At 41.4% G+C, this 16,596-nt stretch overlaps 1 protein-coding gene across 5 annotated transcripts in view; it reads left to right on the top strand.

The window, feature by feature from the left end:
- The window catches only part of STRBP (spermatid perinuclear RNA binding protein), a 62,770-nt gene that overhangs the window by 31,050 nt on the left and 15,124 nt on the right, over window positions 1-16,596 (top strand). For 4 of the 5 annotated variants that reach the window (XM_054174450.1, XM_054174448.1, XM_054174447.1 and 1 more), the window contains exons 5-13: window positions 2,513-2,657; window positions 8,087-8,181; window positions 8,587-8,682; window positions 9,426-9,537; window positions 10,025-10,122; window positions 10,570-10,681; window positions 11,364-11,456; window positions 12,329-12,528; window positions 14,756-14,914. In XM_054174450.1, coding sequence (XP_054030425.1) covers window positions 2,513-2,657; window positions 8,087-8,181; window positions 8,587-8,682; window positions 9,426-9,537; window positions 10,025-10,122; window positions 10,570-10,681; window positions 11,364-11,456; window positions 12,329-12,528; window positions 14,756-14,914 — 1,110 coding nt within the window. The remainder of the gene's footprint in view (window positions 1-2,512; window positions 2,658-8,086; window positions 8,182-8,586; window positions 8,683-9,425; window positions 9,538-10,024; window positions 10,123-10,569; window positions 10,682-11,363; window positions 11,457-12,328; window positions 12,529-14,755; window positions 14,915-16,596) is intronic. The other variant, XM_009907471.2, reaches the window with a different exon arrangement.

Below are 16,596 nucleotides of genomic sequence, written 5' to 3'. Positions count from 1 at the left end.
TCTAGGGGGTGTTGGCACATTTAGTGTGGTGATGTGAAGTAGTTATTCACAAAATTTAACATCTTGTTCCTGCTGTTGCCTACTCCCTGTTTGTGGTGTCAGTTTCCCAGTGATGGCAGCTAATCTTTCTATTTGGTAACTAACCCAGCTGATTTTTGCTCTCTGGTCCAACCACTAACACGAGCTAAATTGCAGTCTCAGAAGTCCTCCCTGCTTGTGCATGTGAATGGTCTGTGTTGCTGTCCTGTGGCTGAACCTCGAGTTCGACACTGCAGCTGCTTTGCTTTGCTTGGGTTGTTCCAAGATAAATGCCTCTGTACTTCTACAGTGAGAACAAGTCAGTTTAGGTGGTCACTCATTTTAGCTCATGTTAATCAGAGCTTGTAATTCTCCTTATTTAATTCTGATATTGGCACCCAGTAGGCAGCACTTACAGCTCATATCAGTCTTTTAAAGGCAGCTAGGGATAATTCCTTTTTGACAGAGTTCTGAGGCTGAATAATCTGTCCAGCTTCCAGACTGACATACACTGTTGCTGAGAAACTGTGCCCTAAGGTATTCCTCTGCAAGTGCCTTCACTCTAAACCATGTCCAGAGTTGATCTGCTTTTCTCCTGATACGCTTCTCTGCCTTGTGTTTATTTCCACACAGACAGTGTGTCTTTTTCCATTCTTGAAGGCTCTTTGTTCTCACTTGTTGCTCATCTAATGAGAGAATGTTGTGCCTGCAGATGTGCCCCTATCCATATTGAAAATACTAAGGATCTATCGAGTAGTAAAGAGTAAATTTTACTTGTTTGAAAATTATGGGTATGTATTGAGTAGTGGAGAGTAAATTTCACCTGTTTGTAGTGAGGTGTGAGATGAGAAGGGCTGAAAGTGGTAAGTAGCATATGCTTCCGAAAAAGTGAGAACGGCAGAACAGATGTAATTGGAAGATGTGAAGATGGTAATAAATTTAAGGGACAAGGAGGTAGGATCCTATGTGGGAAGCATTGTGAGGGAAGGGATTACAGGAAAGATGAAGCAAGAGGCGTCTGCCTCATGAAACAAGATACAGCTGTCATGGGAGTAAAAGCCAATGAGAGGTTCTGCAGAGTCATCAGCTGCAGGAGGGCAAAGGAAGGTGTGGGCCCATTAATGGACCAAAAAAGCAGACTAGGTACAGAGATGTTAACAGCTTCTGCTGTGCTTCTTTGAAGGCTAGTAGTGAGCAGATGCTTCAACATTTTCATCCCAACAATAAAAGCACTAGAGGAGTATAGATTGCAACAGGGAAAGAAGTTAAGAGTATATTAGACATGTTCTAACCATATGGTCTTGCTGACACAAACTCGCAAAGACCAGGAATAGCTTGAGGAGTCTGTACTATCTGTGCACTTTGGGAGATTAGAGGTGTCCCAAAGGACTCCTGAAAGAGCAACCTGCAGATACAGATCACTTGAGATAACTCTGACACAATGCACATGAATGGAACAAAGTATAAAAAGCAGTTGTTGTGTTATCTACCAAATAAATCCAATCAAGAAATAAAATCTTTATTGAAAACAATTTTAAACCCACTTGATTTGTTGGTGTGCTGTCAGGAGAGGAAGGCCATGTTTTCCAGGCATTGTCAGGACTGTCTCCAGGGTCTGGAATTAATGAATGAAGTGGGTGACAGTGTTGTCTCACATCCAGCTTCAAGTGCAGTGTGGAAAGGGAGTGAGAGAGGTTGACATGCAGATTAGAGAGAATCAGCCAAGTGAGAATGTTCACTAGTAAACCACATAATTCAACAAAAAAATGTCAGGACTGAAGGCAGGTGTAAGTTGTAAAACATTAATGGTCATTTACAAAGGGACAGGGATTTGGTATCTCGCTGAGTACCAAAAGTAAGATGAGAAGTCATTGAAACTGTAGCAAGTGGCATTTTTGTTGCAAAAAAGATCATCTAAAATTATATGTGCAGCCAAGAATCAGACTGTTTGGAGAGGTGGTGAAATCTCTGTCTGGGGCACCTGAAGAGTATCTTGGGGTTGGTAAGAGATGGCTGAGGTATGTTTGGTCCATACTTCGTGGCAGGTATGTGGACTAGGTGAGCTGGTGCAGCTCATTCACTGCTATCTGTCCTCCATTTGCACTGACAGTTCTGGTTGTGTTGGTCATACTGCATATGAGAGCTTTTATGTTTAGAGGCAGTGTTACCTGGGAATTGTGCACTTCTTAAGTTGCTGGTAGCATTTTGCATACTAGCAGCTATGAAATTCAGCTTCTGCCTTTTTTAATAATGTTAAAAGAAGTGGTAATACAGTGGAACTACTTAGTATTCTCCTTAAACTTGCTGCAGACCCTTTTTTTAAAGCATGTTACTGGGGGTTTTCTGTTTGTTTTTAATGAGGGAGGTAAGGCTTAATTTGCTACTGCAATGTCTTGCAGACTTCTCATCAGTTAGGAGGCATTTGCATATACAGAGGTTCTGCAGGTTTTCAGCTGATTGGAAGATTCTTGAAATCTTTCTTGGTGACTTTCAGAAACTCACAGAAGAGAAGTATCTCGTGGAGGAGCATGTAAATGAGGCAGCTATTATTATTCGTAACACAAAGGAGCCCAAGCTAACTTTGAAGGTGATACTCACATCCCCTCTCATTCGAGATGAAGCAGAGAAGAAGGAAGGAGGTACACAGAGCGTTTTAACTTGTTTTAAAGACTGTTCTATCTAAATGCCCTGACTGTGCAGCACAGGGTTAATTGGGAAGCAGGTTTTTAATTGTGCATCGTGTACTGCATAGATTGGCTATTGCCACTGTAGGTTGTGTTATCTGTGCCTTAAAAAGACAGTGGTCACTCAATTTTCATGTAAATGTTAATGGTTTTCGCTTGCAAGCAGTATTCCTGCGGAGTTAAATTTGACACACAACGAAATCTTAAGTTCCTTCTTTCGGACTCGTTAGTTAATTCTCGAGCACCCCAGCGCTGCACAGTCTCCTTTTCAAATTAAGTCAGTCAAGTGGGATTGGTTTTGTAGTTACCTTGAAAAAGTCATAAAATTGTTTCTCTTTTTACGTAAAAAACCCTTGCCTGCGAAGCTCGCAAGTGTGTCGTCCTGGCCCTCCGTTTTTATTAATTGATGTGTATGATTCTGAGTTTTAAGAATGTCTTAGCTGGGATGCAATTGAAGTTACAGTGCTATAACACAGCACTTTTGCTTCTGAATTGAACATTGTACCTCATGTCCTTAGAGCAAAATAGATATAGAGAACTGTAACTTAGTTTCTTTCTGTTCCTTCTCCCTAACAGCCTGACCTCCACTATAGTTACAGGCCCCTTGTTAAAGGAGTGTTGACTGGTAGTGTCAATGAGGTTGGAAACAAACCAAGAGAAATAGAGAAGAGCAAATGTAGCCATACTTTGTCTGATTTTTAAAATCTTGTCAGTAATTTCTGCTTCCGCTTCCCAAACATATCCCTAGAAACTTTGCCACTGGATGATGTCAGACCTTTGACCAACTGGCCACTCTCTGTCATGACAACTGAGGCAGCTGGGCCCATGTGGGCTAGGGAACTCCCTGGCGCTCTCTTCCCATTTCTAGACTTGCCACAAGTCCTTTGCTTCCTCCCTACTCCCACATGAAATACCGATACAACGAGAAATGTTGGTCAGTTCACTTTTGGTTGGAGGCAATGGCAGGAAGGATCCTTTTCAAATGAAATGGAGCACTTCGGCAGCAGTTGGATGTGGAAAAATCTTACAAACCAGATGAATGGCAAAGATCCCCGAATTGCAATGTCTGCTTAGTCTCAAATTAGCAGCCATGCTGTTTTGCAAGACCATTAATAATAAATTGCATATTACTGTAGTTGTTGTCAACTTCCCATAAGATGCTGAGATCAGCCCTGTAGCTGCTGCAGCTGATCTGCGTTCACGAGAGAGCACAAAGTGCAGAACAGATTTTTATGGCAAAGGATTTGTAAGAGTCTCACAAGGGGGTACAGAGTTTTGCACAAAGGCTTCCAGTCCAACTATTTTCTTGCTAACAGTGATACTGTTGTGGCAGTAAACTTCAGGGACACCTCAAATTGAATGAGAATTTGATTTTTCATGCTCCCTGATGTTTATTTGGCTTTGATATCTTAAAACATTTCTCAAAATTCTCTACTAAGTCTTGAAAAAAAAACTTAAAATGGTTTTCTTAGAGTGGTGTTAACATTATCAGCTTTGTACAGCTGATGAGGCTGTTTAATAGGCATGAGGACCTTGTGTTAAAGCCCAGGTTTTGTCATTGATTCGTCACAATTGTATCATACTCCTTTTCAAAGGCATGTGAAATGTTGCACAGGTGTCACTAGGTAAATTGGAAGGGGAGATGAGGAGACTTTTTTCATACTTCCAACTCTATTTAAGTCACTTTCACTTGGATTCAGACCAAAAAAGTTTCCTATCTAATATCAAGGGAAAATACTCAAGAGAAACCATCTGGTGAAAATACCTTGATCTCCAAAGACAGTACTGTAATTTTTTTTTAATCCTCCTGAGTAACGCCAACCAAATGTAACTCGCTCTGCAGTCTGAAAAACTGGTTTGTTCCACACATCCTTTTGAATGAAGATGCTCCAAATGCTCGTCAACTTGCCTTTCATCTCACGTGTAAGATAGGCCATTGGGTTCTGGGCACTGCTGCTGGTTTGCCTGGGAGCTGCTGGCAAGGAGCAGAGCCTGCACAAAACTGACCAAGGTTTCCACGTTCGGTGTGATTAGCACTAATCTGTCCTCTAACCCAAGCGGCAAGGTTAGGCGCAACAGACCTCGTTACCAGTGCTCCCATTTGTTCTGTAGGAATGCTGTGTGTGCCTTCATGCCCTGATGTCAGAATGTATCAAAAAACATTCCTGGATTTCTCTTCAGTCCCCTCCTCTTTGGAAAAGTGTTCATGTTTAAGATGTGTTTGTCCTATTTGTTTTTGCTGCTCGTTAGCAAAAATAAATAGCAGACCAGTGTGTGTGTGTGCATCTCAGTGTTTCTCACAAATGGCTATCCATAAAGCTCTGCTTTCTCATGTCGACTTGAGAAGTCAAAACACCTAAAAATCCCTGCATTTTGCATCACTTCAAATTTTAAAACTTCTTAAACTGAATTATTAGTCATAGCATCAAATATAAATTGGGCATTCCAGATCAGAGCTTTGCAGCTTGCAAATCAGTTGTTACTGAGCATCCAGTAACAACAAGCTTACCTAATAATAAATAAGGTAATTTACCAAAGTGGAGCTGAAATCAGCCTTGCTCCTTGAGCAGCTGCTGTGTAACCAGTCTGCCTCTGCTGCTGCCTTCGCTGGGCAGATGCAGGCAGCGATGTGCTGAAGGTGCCAAGTGCCTTTGAAGGGGCAATGAGCCACAGACTGACCTTGCCTCTACAGAGAAGAGAGTGCTCCTTGTATGGCTGGCTGTGGATGAATGAAGTTGGCAGCTACTGTGTGAGGAGAACACATACAGCAAGTGGGGAGACAATTACTGAAGGAACAATTCTGTTTTGCATAGTGTGAGCTAATGTCAGGGCTTTTATTATTAACTGTTTATTAAACTCCTTGTATCATTGCCCTTGTTAAAAGCACAAGAGAAAAAAAAAAAAAGTAGCTTTGCAATCACATCTGAAAATTTTGATTGGATCTCACTTTCCTGACTGGCAGAGCATGAAGAAACATGCCATTCTCCTGATGGTGTCGAAAGGGAGTCTGCTGCAAGCTGCTCGCCCTCCTCACTGCCTGTTCTCTTCATCTTTCTGTTCAATAGAATCTTGCACCCAAAAGTTGGCTGACTGCAACATCTGCGAAAGGTGCTCAAGACCTAGTGCTGAATTTGCCATTGGCAAAGTTCTCCAAGATATTTGCAATTTAGATCTTTGGAAATAGTCTTAATCCAGTAGGGGAAAGTATGATTCTCGCTTGTTGAAACAAATTGAATGATAGCAAGTTTTTCATTCACCTGAATGGCAGATGACACCCAAGCAGTTTGGTTTGTAGTTCAAAGGAAAAATTTAATTTGTCTTGTCAGTGGCTGCAAGCCCACTTAGCAAAGCCTTGTGCAAGATGAAGTAAAAGTCCCTTGGCACTTAAAGATACGGTTCATTGCCAAAAAAAACCACTAAGGATTTTGCAATCAGTCACCTTTGTCGTTTCTAACATTTGAAAATAAGATTCTGGTCATTCATTGACAGTAGTTGTTTTATACAATACATGAGCTTTAAGCAGATGTTTATATTGTCCACAAGGAAGTTTCCTTACAGAACTGCATTCGATGTTTTGTGGCACACGATGGCTAAATGCACATTACTCCTGAAAATAATGAAACTGCAAAATTAGAAGCAAATCTTGTGTTCCAAAGCGACATTTTGTGCACACAAGTCCAGTGCTTCAAGACTTTGCAGCATTTATTTGGAAAACAGGCAAGAGGAGTGATTAACCCCCATATTGTAATACTGTTGATGAGGCCAATAAGAAACAATGCAAATATCTGCTGTGAAGTTCATTTGGGTTAGAAAATAAGCTTATAGCACTTCAGTCTTCTGCTGACAGCAGAGCCAGCAGGTGTGAAATGCAGCTGTGAATTGTCAGACAGGATACCTGGTTCTGTTCAGTTTTACACTGGGGTGTTTTTGGTTTGTTCTGGTTCTTGTTTTGATTTGGCTTGGGCTCTTTTATCCATCATAACATAATGTGTTTTTACCAGAGTAACCTTCCCCCTGAATGGCACAGAGTGTGAAGCATCTTTAACGTTAAAGATGCAATGGCACATGCAACCATTACTGTCCAAAGTAGCTCAGATGTTACTAATAAACTCTACTACAAACTGATGGCACTTTTTTCTCCTAATTTGTCCTCATATTTTAAATGTCATGCTGGATTTTGTTTCTCAAGCATAGTTTTCAATTTGAAACAGATACTGTACTTCATTCAGGCCTGCATAGGTCTCAAGACCTGGAGAATTTATCATTATGAATAATGTAAAGACTAAATTCTAAATTATGTTGAAATAAAGAGTAATTGTGTATTCAAAAGGAAGTCACAAGTTAAGGATTCAGTTGAGCCATGGGTTCATTTTGTTCTTCCAGTATGTTCTCATGTCAGTTAAAAACTAGAATCCTTTTAACCTGTTTTTGCAGTTATGCAGGGTCTGTCATTTGGACAGAGATTGCAGAGAACCTGAGTGTTAATAACTCCTCAAGGTTTGGGGTTTTTTTTAAAAAAAAGAAAAAAGCAGGGAAGAAAGGACCAATCCATTACTGTTCCTCAATACCAGATGTGGCTGCTAAAAGCAGTTTGTTGCATGCTGGGTGAAAAAAGGAGAAAGAGATTAAAAACCAGAAGTGTAAACCTTCACAGAAGCTCTCAGTGTCTTGTCTCTCAAATTCTTCTGTGTACTGCCATCTGATTTCAGTTGTTGTTGGGAAGAGATGATGTTTACAAGAGGGGGATAAGCTCTCAGAGGCTATTCATCTGGAAGTTACCAAATTTAGTTCTTTCATACATTCTGGTTATATGGAAGACTAATCAAACTAATAACCAAACTGGAACACTTCTTTCATTGAATAATGTTGGCCAGTCCTGTTCACTCAATAATACTTCAAATCTGTTCAGTGTTGTTCTCAACAATTGCATGGACATAACCTCATCTTCTGACTATTAGAATTAATTTTTGTATAGTCTCCTTACCTCTTTGAAATTCTGTGCCACCTTTGTGAAATAAAAGTAACAGAGAAGGGAACAAAGAGGAAAACAAAGCCCAACCCAACGTGCACACACAAAAAAAGACAAGTGCTATATAGCTATTTTCTGCCCTGAAATGTGTTCTACATTTTTAATAAGATCCCAGATTGTCTGTAGCAGTGGCCATCTTTATTATTACTATTATTTTACAAGGAGTGAATGCCTTTGCTTCTGTTGCACACGGGCACATTTACTACCTTTTAATGGCTTGTTTAAATTAAATAACACAGTGCACTTAAATTCTGGGAGTCTTATTATCTCATTGAGACGCTGCCACTCTTTTTGTATTGTGACAGAAACCCCTTGGTCAAATTGTATCTGTCTCTTTTTATCCCATTTTTACCAGTAGATAATGTTGCGATGAAAGATCCTCCGGACTTATTGGACAGGCAGAAATGCCTGGAGGCCTTGGCGTCTCTGCGGCACGCCAAATGGTTTCAGGTTGGCTATTTGTTCTTACCTTGTTGTTATTGTAGCCTTACGAGGTTTAATTTGAGACAATTTTTAAGTTTAATGCCTCTTTAATTTCTGACTAGTCCCTAATAGAGCGAAGGTCTAGAATTCCGAATTCAGTGCTGTACTGTGTGAGGGCAAACATGACAGGTAGACAGCCAACTGGTCTAGAGTTGTCATGAGGCTACAAAAGCAATCTTAACGCTTTGCTTCCCTTTTTATGTCTCTCTAAATTGAAGTATTTTATGTAACTTTTTATTTTGCATGAAGTTTATTAGGCATTAAGTAGTAATAATTTAAAAATCTGTCCTAGGACTCTGTGCATTTAAAAAGAAAAGCAGAATTGAAGGCCAGGTTTTTGCATGTGTATTGGAATCATTTTGTTTGTTTTAGGCCAGGGCAAATGGACTAAAATCATGTGTAATTGTCCTTCGTATTCTGCGGGATTTGTGCAACAGAGTCCCCACATGGGCACCACTGAAAGGATGGGTAAGTACAGAAAGAGTTGAAAGCCACAGGTCAGGTCTCAGCTCTCCTGAGAAATGTAAAAGTGTCTGGATTGGGGAAAACCATGCATTGTATGAAACTCTACCATACACCCTCCTTCCTTTGATTCCCCACTGTTTTCCCGAACGGGAAAGCATTTGTAGGAAGGCAAGAAGGCAAGTATTTGTGCAGCCTGCAAGATGTACAGGTATCACGGAAGGTGTGATGGTGTGGGTCTTGCACATCCTGAAGGACTTGCAATAGAATTGCACTTGTTACCTTCAAGTTTAGCTTTTCAAAAATGCTCTGCTGCCCTGTCAATGCTGCTGCTAGCAGAGGATACTGTGCCACAGCAGCAGGTTTGGGGAGGGCCAGATGCTCTGCGTACCCATTGAGGGACACTTCATAGGTCATCAGAGGCAGTGTTTCAGACAGAACTGATAGAACTAAGAAAGAAGTCTTTAAGAGGAGAACACTCACAGGACTTGGCTTTAGAAGGCTCCTCCTTTTGGAATTCATGGGCCGTTAATGGAAGGCAGTTGGTTTCCTCAAAACGTGACTCAGAGCAGAGATCAAATGCAATGGGCCATGAACTGTCCTCTGGGCTGGCTGTCTCTGTCAGTTAGACCTGCAGTGGGTAAAAAATGAAATCAGGTGATGTGAATATTCCTCCCCTTTACTTTCCATCTTTAACTGCATCACAGTTACCCTTGTATCCATACTAATCATACTTTAATGTCTTCTAGCCACTCGAGCTTATATGTGAAAAATCTATAGGTACTTGTAATAGACCTTTGGGTGCTGGGGAAGCGTTGCGGCGAGTGATGGAGTGTTTGGCATCTGGAATTCTACTTCCTGGTAAGGGACTAAATTAACCTCAGGAACACAAAAGGTAGACCAGACAGCCCTAATGTTTTGCTGCTGCTGTAAGATTAGATGAAAAATGCCTGCCTTGAACTCCTAACCTGTAGTGGAGATAGATGACTGGTTTCTTGTTTAAAAAGAAAAGAAAAAAGGATGAAGTGGCATGGTTGCAACTGTTTCAATGAGTACTTCCAGTGCAGCAGAAGTTAATGGGGAATTTTAGGTTTGGTCATAAATTAATCTCTATTTCATTAAGGGGTTGCAAACAATAAAGTTGATTTTACTTTATGCTTGACCCTGCCAAAGGGAATAAAATCTTGGGGTTAGCTTTCCCTGTGTAGTGTTTGAATCCCTTAGTGGATAAGGTGTGCTTCCCGCGCTGCTGAAGTATAAGACTAGCTGTTGTAATATCCATTGGTCCCCATTTTCATATTGCTTCTCATTTGCTCTCAATAATCTACTGTGCCTCTTTCCCTCTTAGGAGGCCCTGGTCTGCATGACCCCTGTGAACGGGAGCCAACAGATGCTTTGTCTTATATGACAGTTCAGCAGAAAGAAGCCATTACACACAGTGCTCAGGTAGAGAACTTGTACATGGGAGGAGCTAGATACTGTGACAGTGAAAATTTCAGCTCAGTAATACAATTAATTCTCTGGCAGGATAGCTTATTTTAATGAAAGTTTTGACAGCTCTTCAGTGTGGTACCCTGGAACAGTTAAATGACAGTTCATGAGTGCAAGAGTTCATGATATGTAGAATCTCATCTTTATAAAGGGCTGTACACCACTTGCATCCCACCCCAAGTGCTTATGGTACAGCCCTTGAGCAGGTGTCCTGTCATTGTGCCCTGCACTTTGTGTTACAGAAATGAATGAGTTTTAAATTTGATAACATTTTCTATAGCTATCATAGAAGATAGCTGTGGAAGCTGTCTTCTCATAGAAGTGGCTTTGTGCTAGAAATGCAGACAACCAAGGGAAAGCAGTGCTGTGTTGTAACTGTATGTTTTTACTCTTCCCTTACAGCATGCTCTCAGATTATCAGCCTTTGGTCAGATCTATAAGGTTTTGGAGATGGATCCCCTACCATCAAATAAATCATTTCAGAAATATTCCTGGTCAGTAACTGACAAAGAAGGTAGGTACTGTTTGCTCCAAAAATCAGTAACTGAGCTGTAGAGCAAGGGTTAATTTACAATGGGTGCAGTTCCTGAGTTATGTACTGTGAATGTAAGGTAAAGGCTTTTCCTCGTGGCAAGTGGGCTTTTAAAAAATACTGTTGTTGGAAGAAAGTATGGAACTTCTGTTCTCTAGAAGTACCACCAGAGGAGCAGCAGTATAGTTAGAATATAGCAGATTATTTCCTTTAAGTACAGAGTCCTTTGGGGGCTGACAAGTAACAGTAGTGACTGATTCTTAGACTGGGGAAGGGAGGCTGTTGACTGGTCAAAAAGCATGAAACAAGTGTTCGTAATAGGAATGGCTCAGGAATTCTTCCTAGGAAACAGCATTTATCTAATAAAAATACATTCCCATGTTTATTTTTTGTAAAAACAATACTGCTGGAGTTCTTGCAGTTAGAGTCACTGAAAAACAGCACTGCAGAATTGCACTACTTATATCACACACGATGGTGGGAACAGACATCTTGCATGGCATGGTACAGTGAGTAATAAGCTAATATTGGCTGGTGTGTGGCAAAAAAGCTTAGACTGATGGTTGAGTTCTTTTCATTGATACATGCAAAGAATAGTATGGGACTAAACAGATTCCTGCTTTTCTAATAGCACATCCATATTACAAGGAAATTTATACCCTAGGTACAGGTTCATCTGCTCTGAAGAGACCGTTTGAAGATAGTGTCGGGGATGATAAAGATCCAAATAAAAAGATGAAGCGTAATCTGAGGAAAAGTAAGTGCAACACTTCTCCATCCTGTCTTCAAAGATTTGTGTGTGCAGTGGGAGTTGGTTTAAAAGTTTCTCTGCTGGTGTGGAATAGCATATAAAAAAGTCTTAGGAACACAAAAGTGTTCTCTATCACCTCACGTTCAGAATGTCAGACACATGCCTTACTGTGCATCTGAATTTTCCCTGGCATGTTTTACTAAGGGGTTTCATTTTCAAATGGCATTACCAGACAGGTTACAGAGACACTGAAGTTGCACAAGCAGCTGAGGTAATTTTATTGAAGATGTTCCTATACTGTGGGCTTTTCTTAGTTTGGGTTTCAGGTCTCTTTCACAGAATACTGCAGTGACTTTGGCTTTTTGCATTCTTCCTCTTCTCGTGCCTGTTGTTGGTCTCTCAAGACCTCTTACAAGAAAAAATGAAATACTTAACCTACAAAACATGGACATTGTCTATATGCACAGATGAGACATCTGTCAGCACTGCTGAGATCCAGTCAGCTCTGGGGCTGTTTTCACTGTGCTGCTTTGGTGCTGGTTCTGGATCTGGTTCCTTACTGCCTACAAAACTTGTTACTCCTTTTATAGCAGCCAGGAAGAATACAGCTAGCTGCAAAATAATTGTGTTAACTAAGTGGGTAATTAGAGTTGTTATCCTAAAGTAGAATGGCTTATTAAAGATTTAACTCTGTCATAGTTATCCTCAACCTCTGAGAGGCTTGAGGGGTTGTTTTGTTCCTTTATATAGACAGAAGGCACTGAAATGCAAATTGTTTCATTTTTCTGTTCATTGTGGTTTGTTCATTTTACCTTTTTCTTGTTTTCCTTCTCCTCTTCCCTTCCTCCCCCACTTCCCTCTCGACTATCTTGTACTAGTACTAGATAGTAAAGCAATAGATCTCATGAATGCTCTGATGAGGCTGAACCAAATCAGGCCAGGGCTTCAGTATAAGCTGCTGTCACAATCTGGTCCAGTCCATGCCCCAGTCTTCACAATGTCTGTAGATGTTGATGGTACGACATACGAAGCATCAGGACCTTCCAAGAAAACAGCCAAGCTCCATGTGGCAGTGAAGGTAAGACAGCCTGAAGTCATCTACTAACCCCAGATCTGGGAACACAGACTATGAAATAATGTTAGAACTAGTAACATGCAACCTCAAAATTAAAGTTTGGATGAAGCTGAGCTACTGCCTGTGTACTTCAAACACAGTGGGGCATGGTTCAAAAAGCACCACTGGTTTTATACTAGTGGAGGGGAAGGAGAACTTCCCAGGGCTCTGCAAATCAGCTCATGTGACAATGTATGGAATGTCGTGTTTAAGTTCTGGACTGGAAGGGTTCAGTTCTGTTCTACTCCTTCCTCCTGTTGGTTTGAAAACAGCATGTTGGTGGCTTCCTCTTTCTCCCCTCCCTTCTTTGTCCATTCCTGGATTGTGAGCTCCTGGAAACATGTCATTGTTTCCTGTCTTCAGTGCCTGAAGAGTACCATTGCACACTGGGATATAAATGGTTGGTCTCCAGTCAATTTTTCAGTAAGAGACTAGTCAGCTTACTGAGGCTTCTCATAGGTTGCTCTACATGACAGATCTTAGATCTGTAAAACAGTGACAGCTGAACACCCAACATGAACATCCTTGTAGCTTGTGAGGATAGTTCAGACTGCTAAAGCAGACCCAGCCTGCTGGTTTCTGGGAAGAAACAAAAGTTTCCTACAGACAGTTCATATGAAAGACAACCTCTTCTAATAGAACTGCGCTTAGGACAGGAACAAGCCCATCTGTCCTCCTGAGCTTTGTTTTGTTTTGAACAAGAATCTCCCTTTTAGATGCTTCATCTGGTAACTTTCTGCTTCCCTTTGATTTCGGTTTTGAAAATCCCATTGTCCCATGTGCTTTCATGTTCAAAGTGTCCAGAAGTATCTGAGGGAATGTGGTGTTCCTCCAGGAAAAGTAGCTCTCTGCATGTGTGTCCTTCCAGACCTTCTGCCTCGTTCTTTTATTTTGCCTCCCTCCCTGCAGTTGTTTTAAAAAATAATACAAAACTTGCCCTGAAGAGCTCTGACTTCTCTGCCCTTGAACTTCTCTGCGTCAGCCAGATCTGCGCTGGTGCCTACCCAGCTCTGTTTTCTCTAAATTTATACACATACAAATCCTGGGCTGCACTTCAAAACAACCATGATTCAGGCCAAGAGGAAATGGGTGGTGTGGTAGGGACAAGTGAGGAGGGTTTTTTTTCATTTTATTTTTTTCCCTAACAGATCCAGGCCCTGCCTTGCCAGACCTAGGAAATAATGTGATTGTTTACATTTCTAAATCTGTCTTTTTAAAATTCAGAAGCCCTGAAAACGCAGCCAGATGTACTATGGTTGTATAGGAGCTGAGCCTGGAGTTACCCGTGCAGTTCTCGGTTCAGTGCTGGAAAACACTGCAAACTGCTCATAAGACTAAAATTTCAGAGGAGCTTCAGGTTTTTAAAGATTCTTTTAAGCTGCACAACTAAGTTACAGGAGAGGCTGACCTTGCTAGTGGAGGATGTTTTTGCAGGAACTGGTGAATAGCACATTCATCAGTACGGTTTCATTGGCTGTACAGCTCCTAGTTGTAAGCAGCATGGAGAAAGCCTGCAGCTAGTTGGCATGGCTCACTGTGAGGTAATCTTAGTGCAGACAAACAGTTTGTAGCTCTGCTAGCTGGGCATTCTTCCACCTCACATCTCAATTTGGGAATTTGCTCCCTGTATACCTGCTCTGGAAGCATTTACCCTCTCATGCTCCTGAAAGATGCAAGCCAGGGAGGTGGTATCAGTCCTCTAGCTTCAGGGACACATTTTATATGCTTCTGAGGTACCTGCCTGCTGTCACCTGCCATTTCCTAGGGAACTCCAGAAGTACCATCTTATATCTTTACAGTGCTTTAACGCTCATAAGGCTGTTTGTCTTTGCCCTACAGTCAGTTTCTTGATCTGCCCATAGACACAGAGAAGCAGGAAAGGTGTGCAAACCCATCTCCTTATCAGACTGCTAAGCAGTGTCACACAGCGGATGCACTTCTGGAATTGAATCTATTATTTTACAAGGTGAATGATGCTGATGAATAATTGCCATCTTGGGGACTAAAATTCTGGATTTAGTACTATTTTCCCCATTGCTGTGGTGGTTGTCTCCCATTTTAACACAGGAAGAAATGTATTTCTAAGCAATCTGCTTTTACTGAGCATAAGATGGATTCTGTCGTGTTGTGATCGGCTTTGTTTTGGTACTGCTACCTGGTTTATAGTTCACTTCATGTGGCTTTGTTCTAGGTTCTACAAGCAATGGGGTATCCCACTGGTTTTGATGCAGATGTAGAGTGTATGAGTTCTGATGAAAAATCAGACACTGAAGGTAAAAATGAAACTATTTCTTCAATCTCAAGCAATAATACTGGAAATTCCACAGCTGACACCTCCGCTACCCTAGAGGTGAGTATTGCATTAAAAAGTACAAGTGATGGAGAGCTGTGGAGCTTGGGTTTAGTTCTGGGGGCTCTTCTTTGTTGTCTCAAGAAGAGGATGGTGTTTTAGCTAGGGTGCTGGAGGTGAAATAAAAGATAGTCTTCAGTTTAAAATCTACCCTAGCCTTTGTGTGACTGGGACAAATAGCTGATCTCAATGCCTCCTTTCCTTGAGTTTAAGGTGAGGTAGCCATCTTGTCCTCATAAGACCATAAACTTTGAGACAAGTATTGTCTCTCCTGGTTAGCTGTATATGAGACAGCTCCCTCTTGTTTGGTGCCTTTGGGCTCTAGTAATGCAAATTTAACACTTTGTTTTGCAATAGTGGCTTGGTCAGAAAGATGTCCTTATGTAGACAGTGTTTTAAACTGATACAAAGACCAACAAAAATATAAAAAATCATTAGGAGATGTTAAGAAAATTGAATCCCAGTACCCTTATGCATCTGGAATGGGCTAGAAAATGCTGCACTGAAAGTGCTCCAGTTTCAATAGGATATACTTTGTCACTTGCAGCTGAAGTCAGGTGCTCTAAGGAGAGTGCTGTGCTTGTTTCCTTACTTTAGCTGTGAGAAATAAGTGTTCCTCAAAGGACAAAATTCCACTAACACTGTTTGGCTCAATGTCTCCAGGAATCAAATTATGATGGGTCTGTAGTACATGAAGTATATCTGGCATTTGTTTCTTTTCATGATTGAGAAATCAGAGATTTTCAGCTCTTGCCTGGATGTCACCCCTTTCACCCTTCTCTTCCTGGTTTCCTCAGTCGTTGTTCCTGATTGCCACCAGGGATTGAGGAGAAGCATTCTGTGTAAAGACTGAATAGCATCTTTAAGTTTGTCTGCCTGATTTTCAAACTCCCTGGGGGATGTGCTGATAAACCCCTGTAAATTCCTACTCTCTGTTTCATTACAATGCATTTCTCCAGGACTACTGGGGCTTTTGTGCTGTAAATACAAGTAATTGTTCTACTCCTTGAATATTTGTCAAGATGTTGGGTTTCCATGTTTACACTTCTGAGACACTTCACTTCCAAAGGCCAAGCCCTGCTACTAGGCCGCTCAGTCTTTGTCCAAAATAAGATACTGCTTGTTTTCTATTAGAGAGTAGTCACTTGTATCTCTGAGTGCAGTGTAATACAGACTGATCTGCTGGTGTGGAGATCTCAGCTTTGCCTTCCTTGCATTCCAAACAGTTACAGATATTTCTGCTGAAACATGTGACCTGGGATATGAGACATCTTCAGTCAGAACCCAGTAGTGCCAGGACGTAATTAGATCGAGCGGCAGAGATGTGTGCAGGGTTGGGAAGGCTAATCTCTCCTTTCAGTGATAAAGCATGCAGTCCAAGGAACTTGACACCATGGCCTCAACTTCAGCTCTGGATACTCTCAGGGTTGAAATTCCAAGTGCTGCTGGTGTAATGCTCAGTTTGTGTAGACAGGGCAGTAGCTCTCACTAACGGGAATATAGAAGGTGTGACTTAGAGTCTTGTTTGTCCCCTGCTGCTCTTTAGAGAAGAGGCTTTCCATCTGCTGCTCAAGTGCAGCATGCTGTGCTGAAGCCAAGACAGTGTTATGGGTGCTGATACTGGTCTGCTCTGGCGAAGCCTGCTGAGGCCTAAGTATTGGGAAGAAAAAGCTCTTGCAGAG

Source organism: Dryobates pubescens, chromosome 29, assembly GCF_014839835.1.
Source record: "Dryobates pubescens isolate bDryPub1 chromosome 29, bDryPub1.pri, whole genome shotgun sequence".
Taxonomy (NCBI): domain Eukaryota; kingdom Metazoa; phylum Chordata; class Aves; order Piciformes; family Picidae; genus Dryobates; species Dryobates pubescens.
Note: the sequence above shows the minus strand (reverse complement) of the source record. Positions and strands in the feature narration are given on the sequence as shown.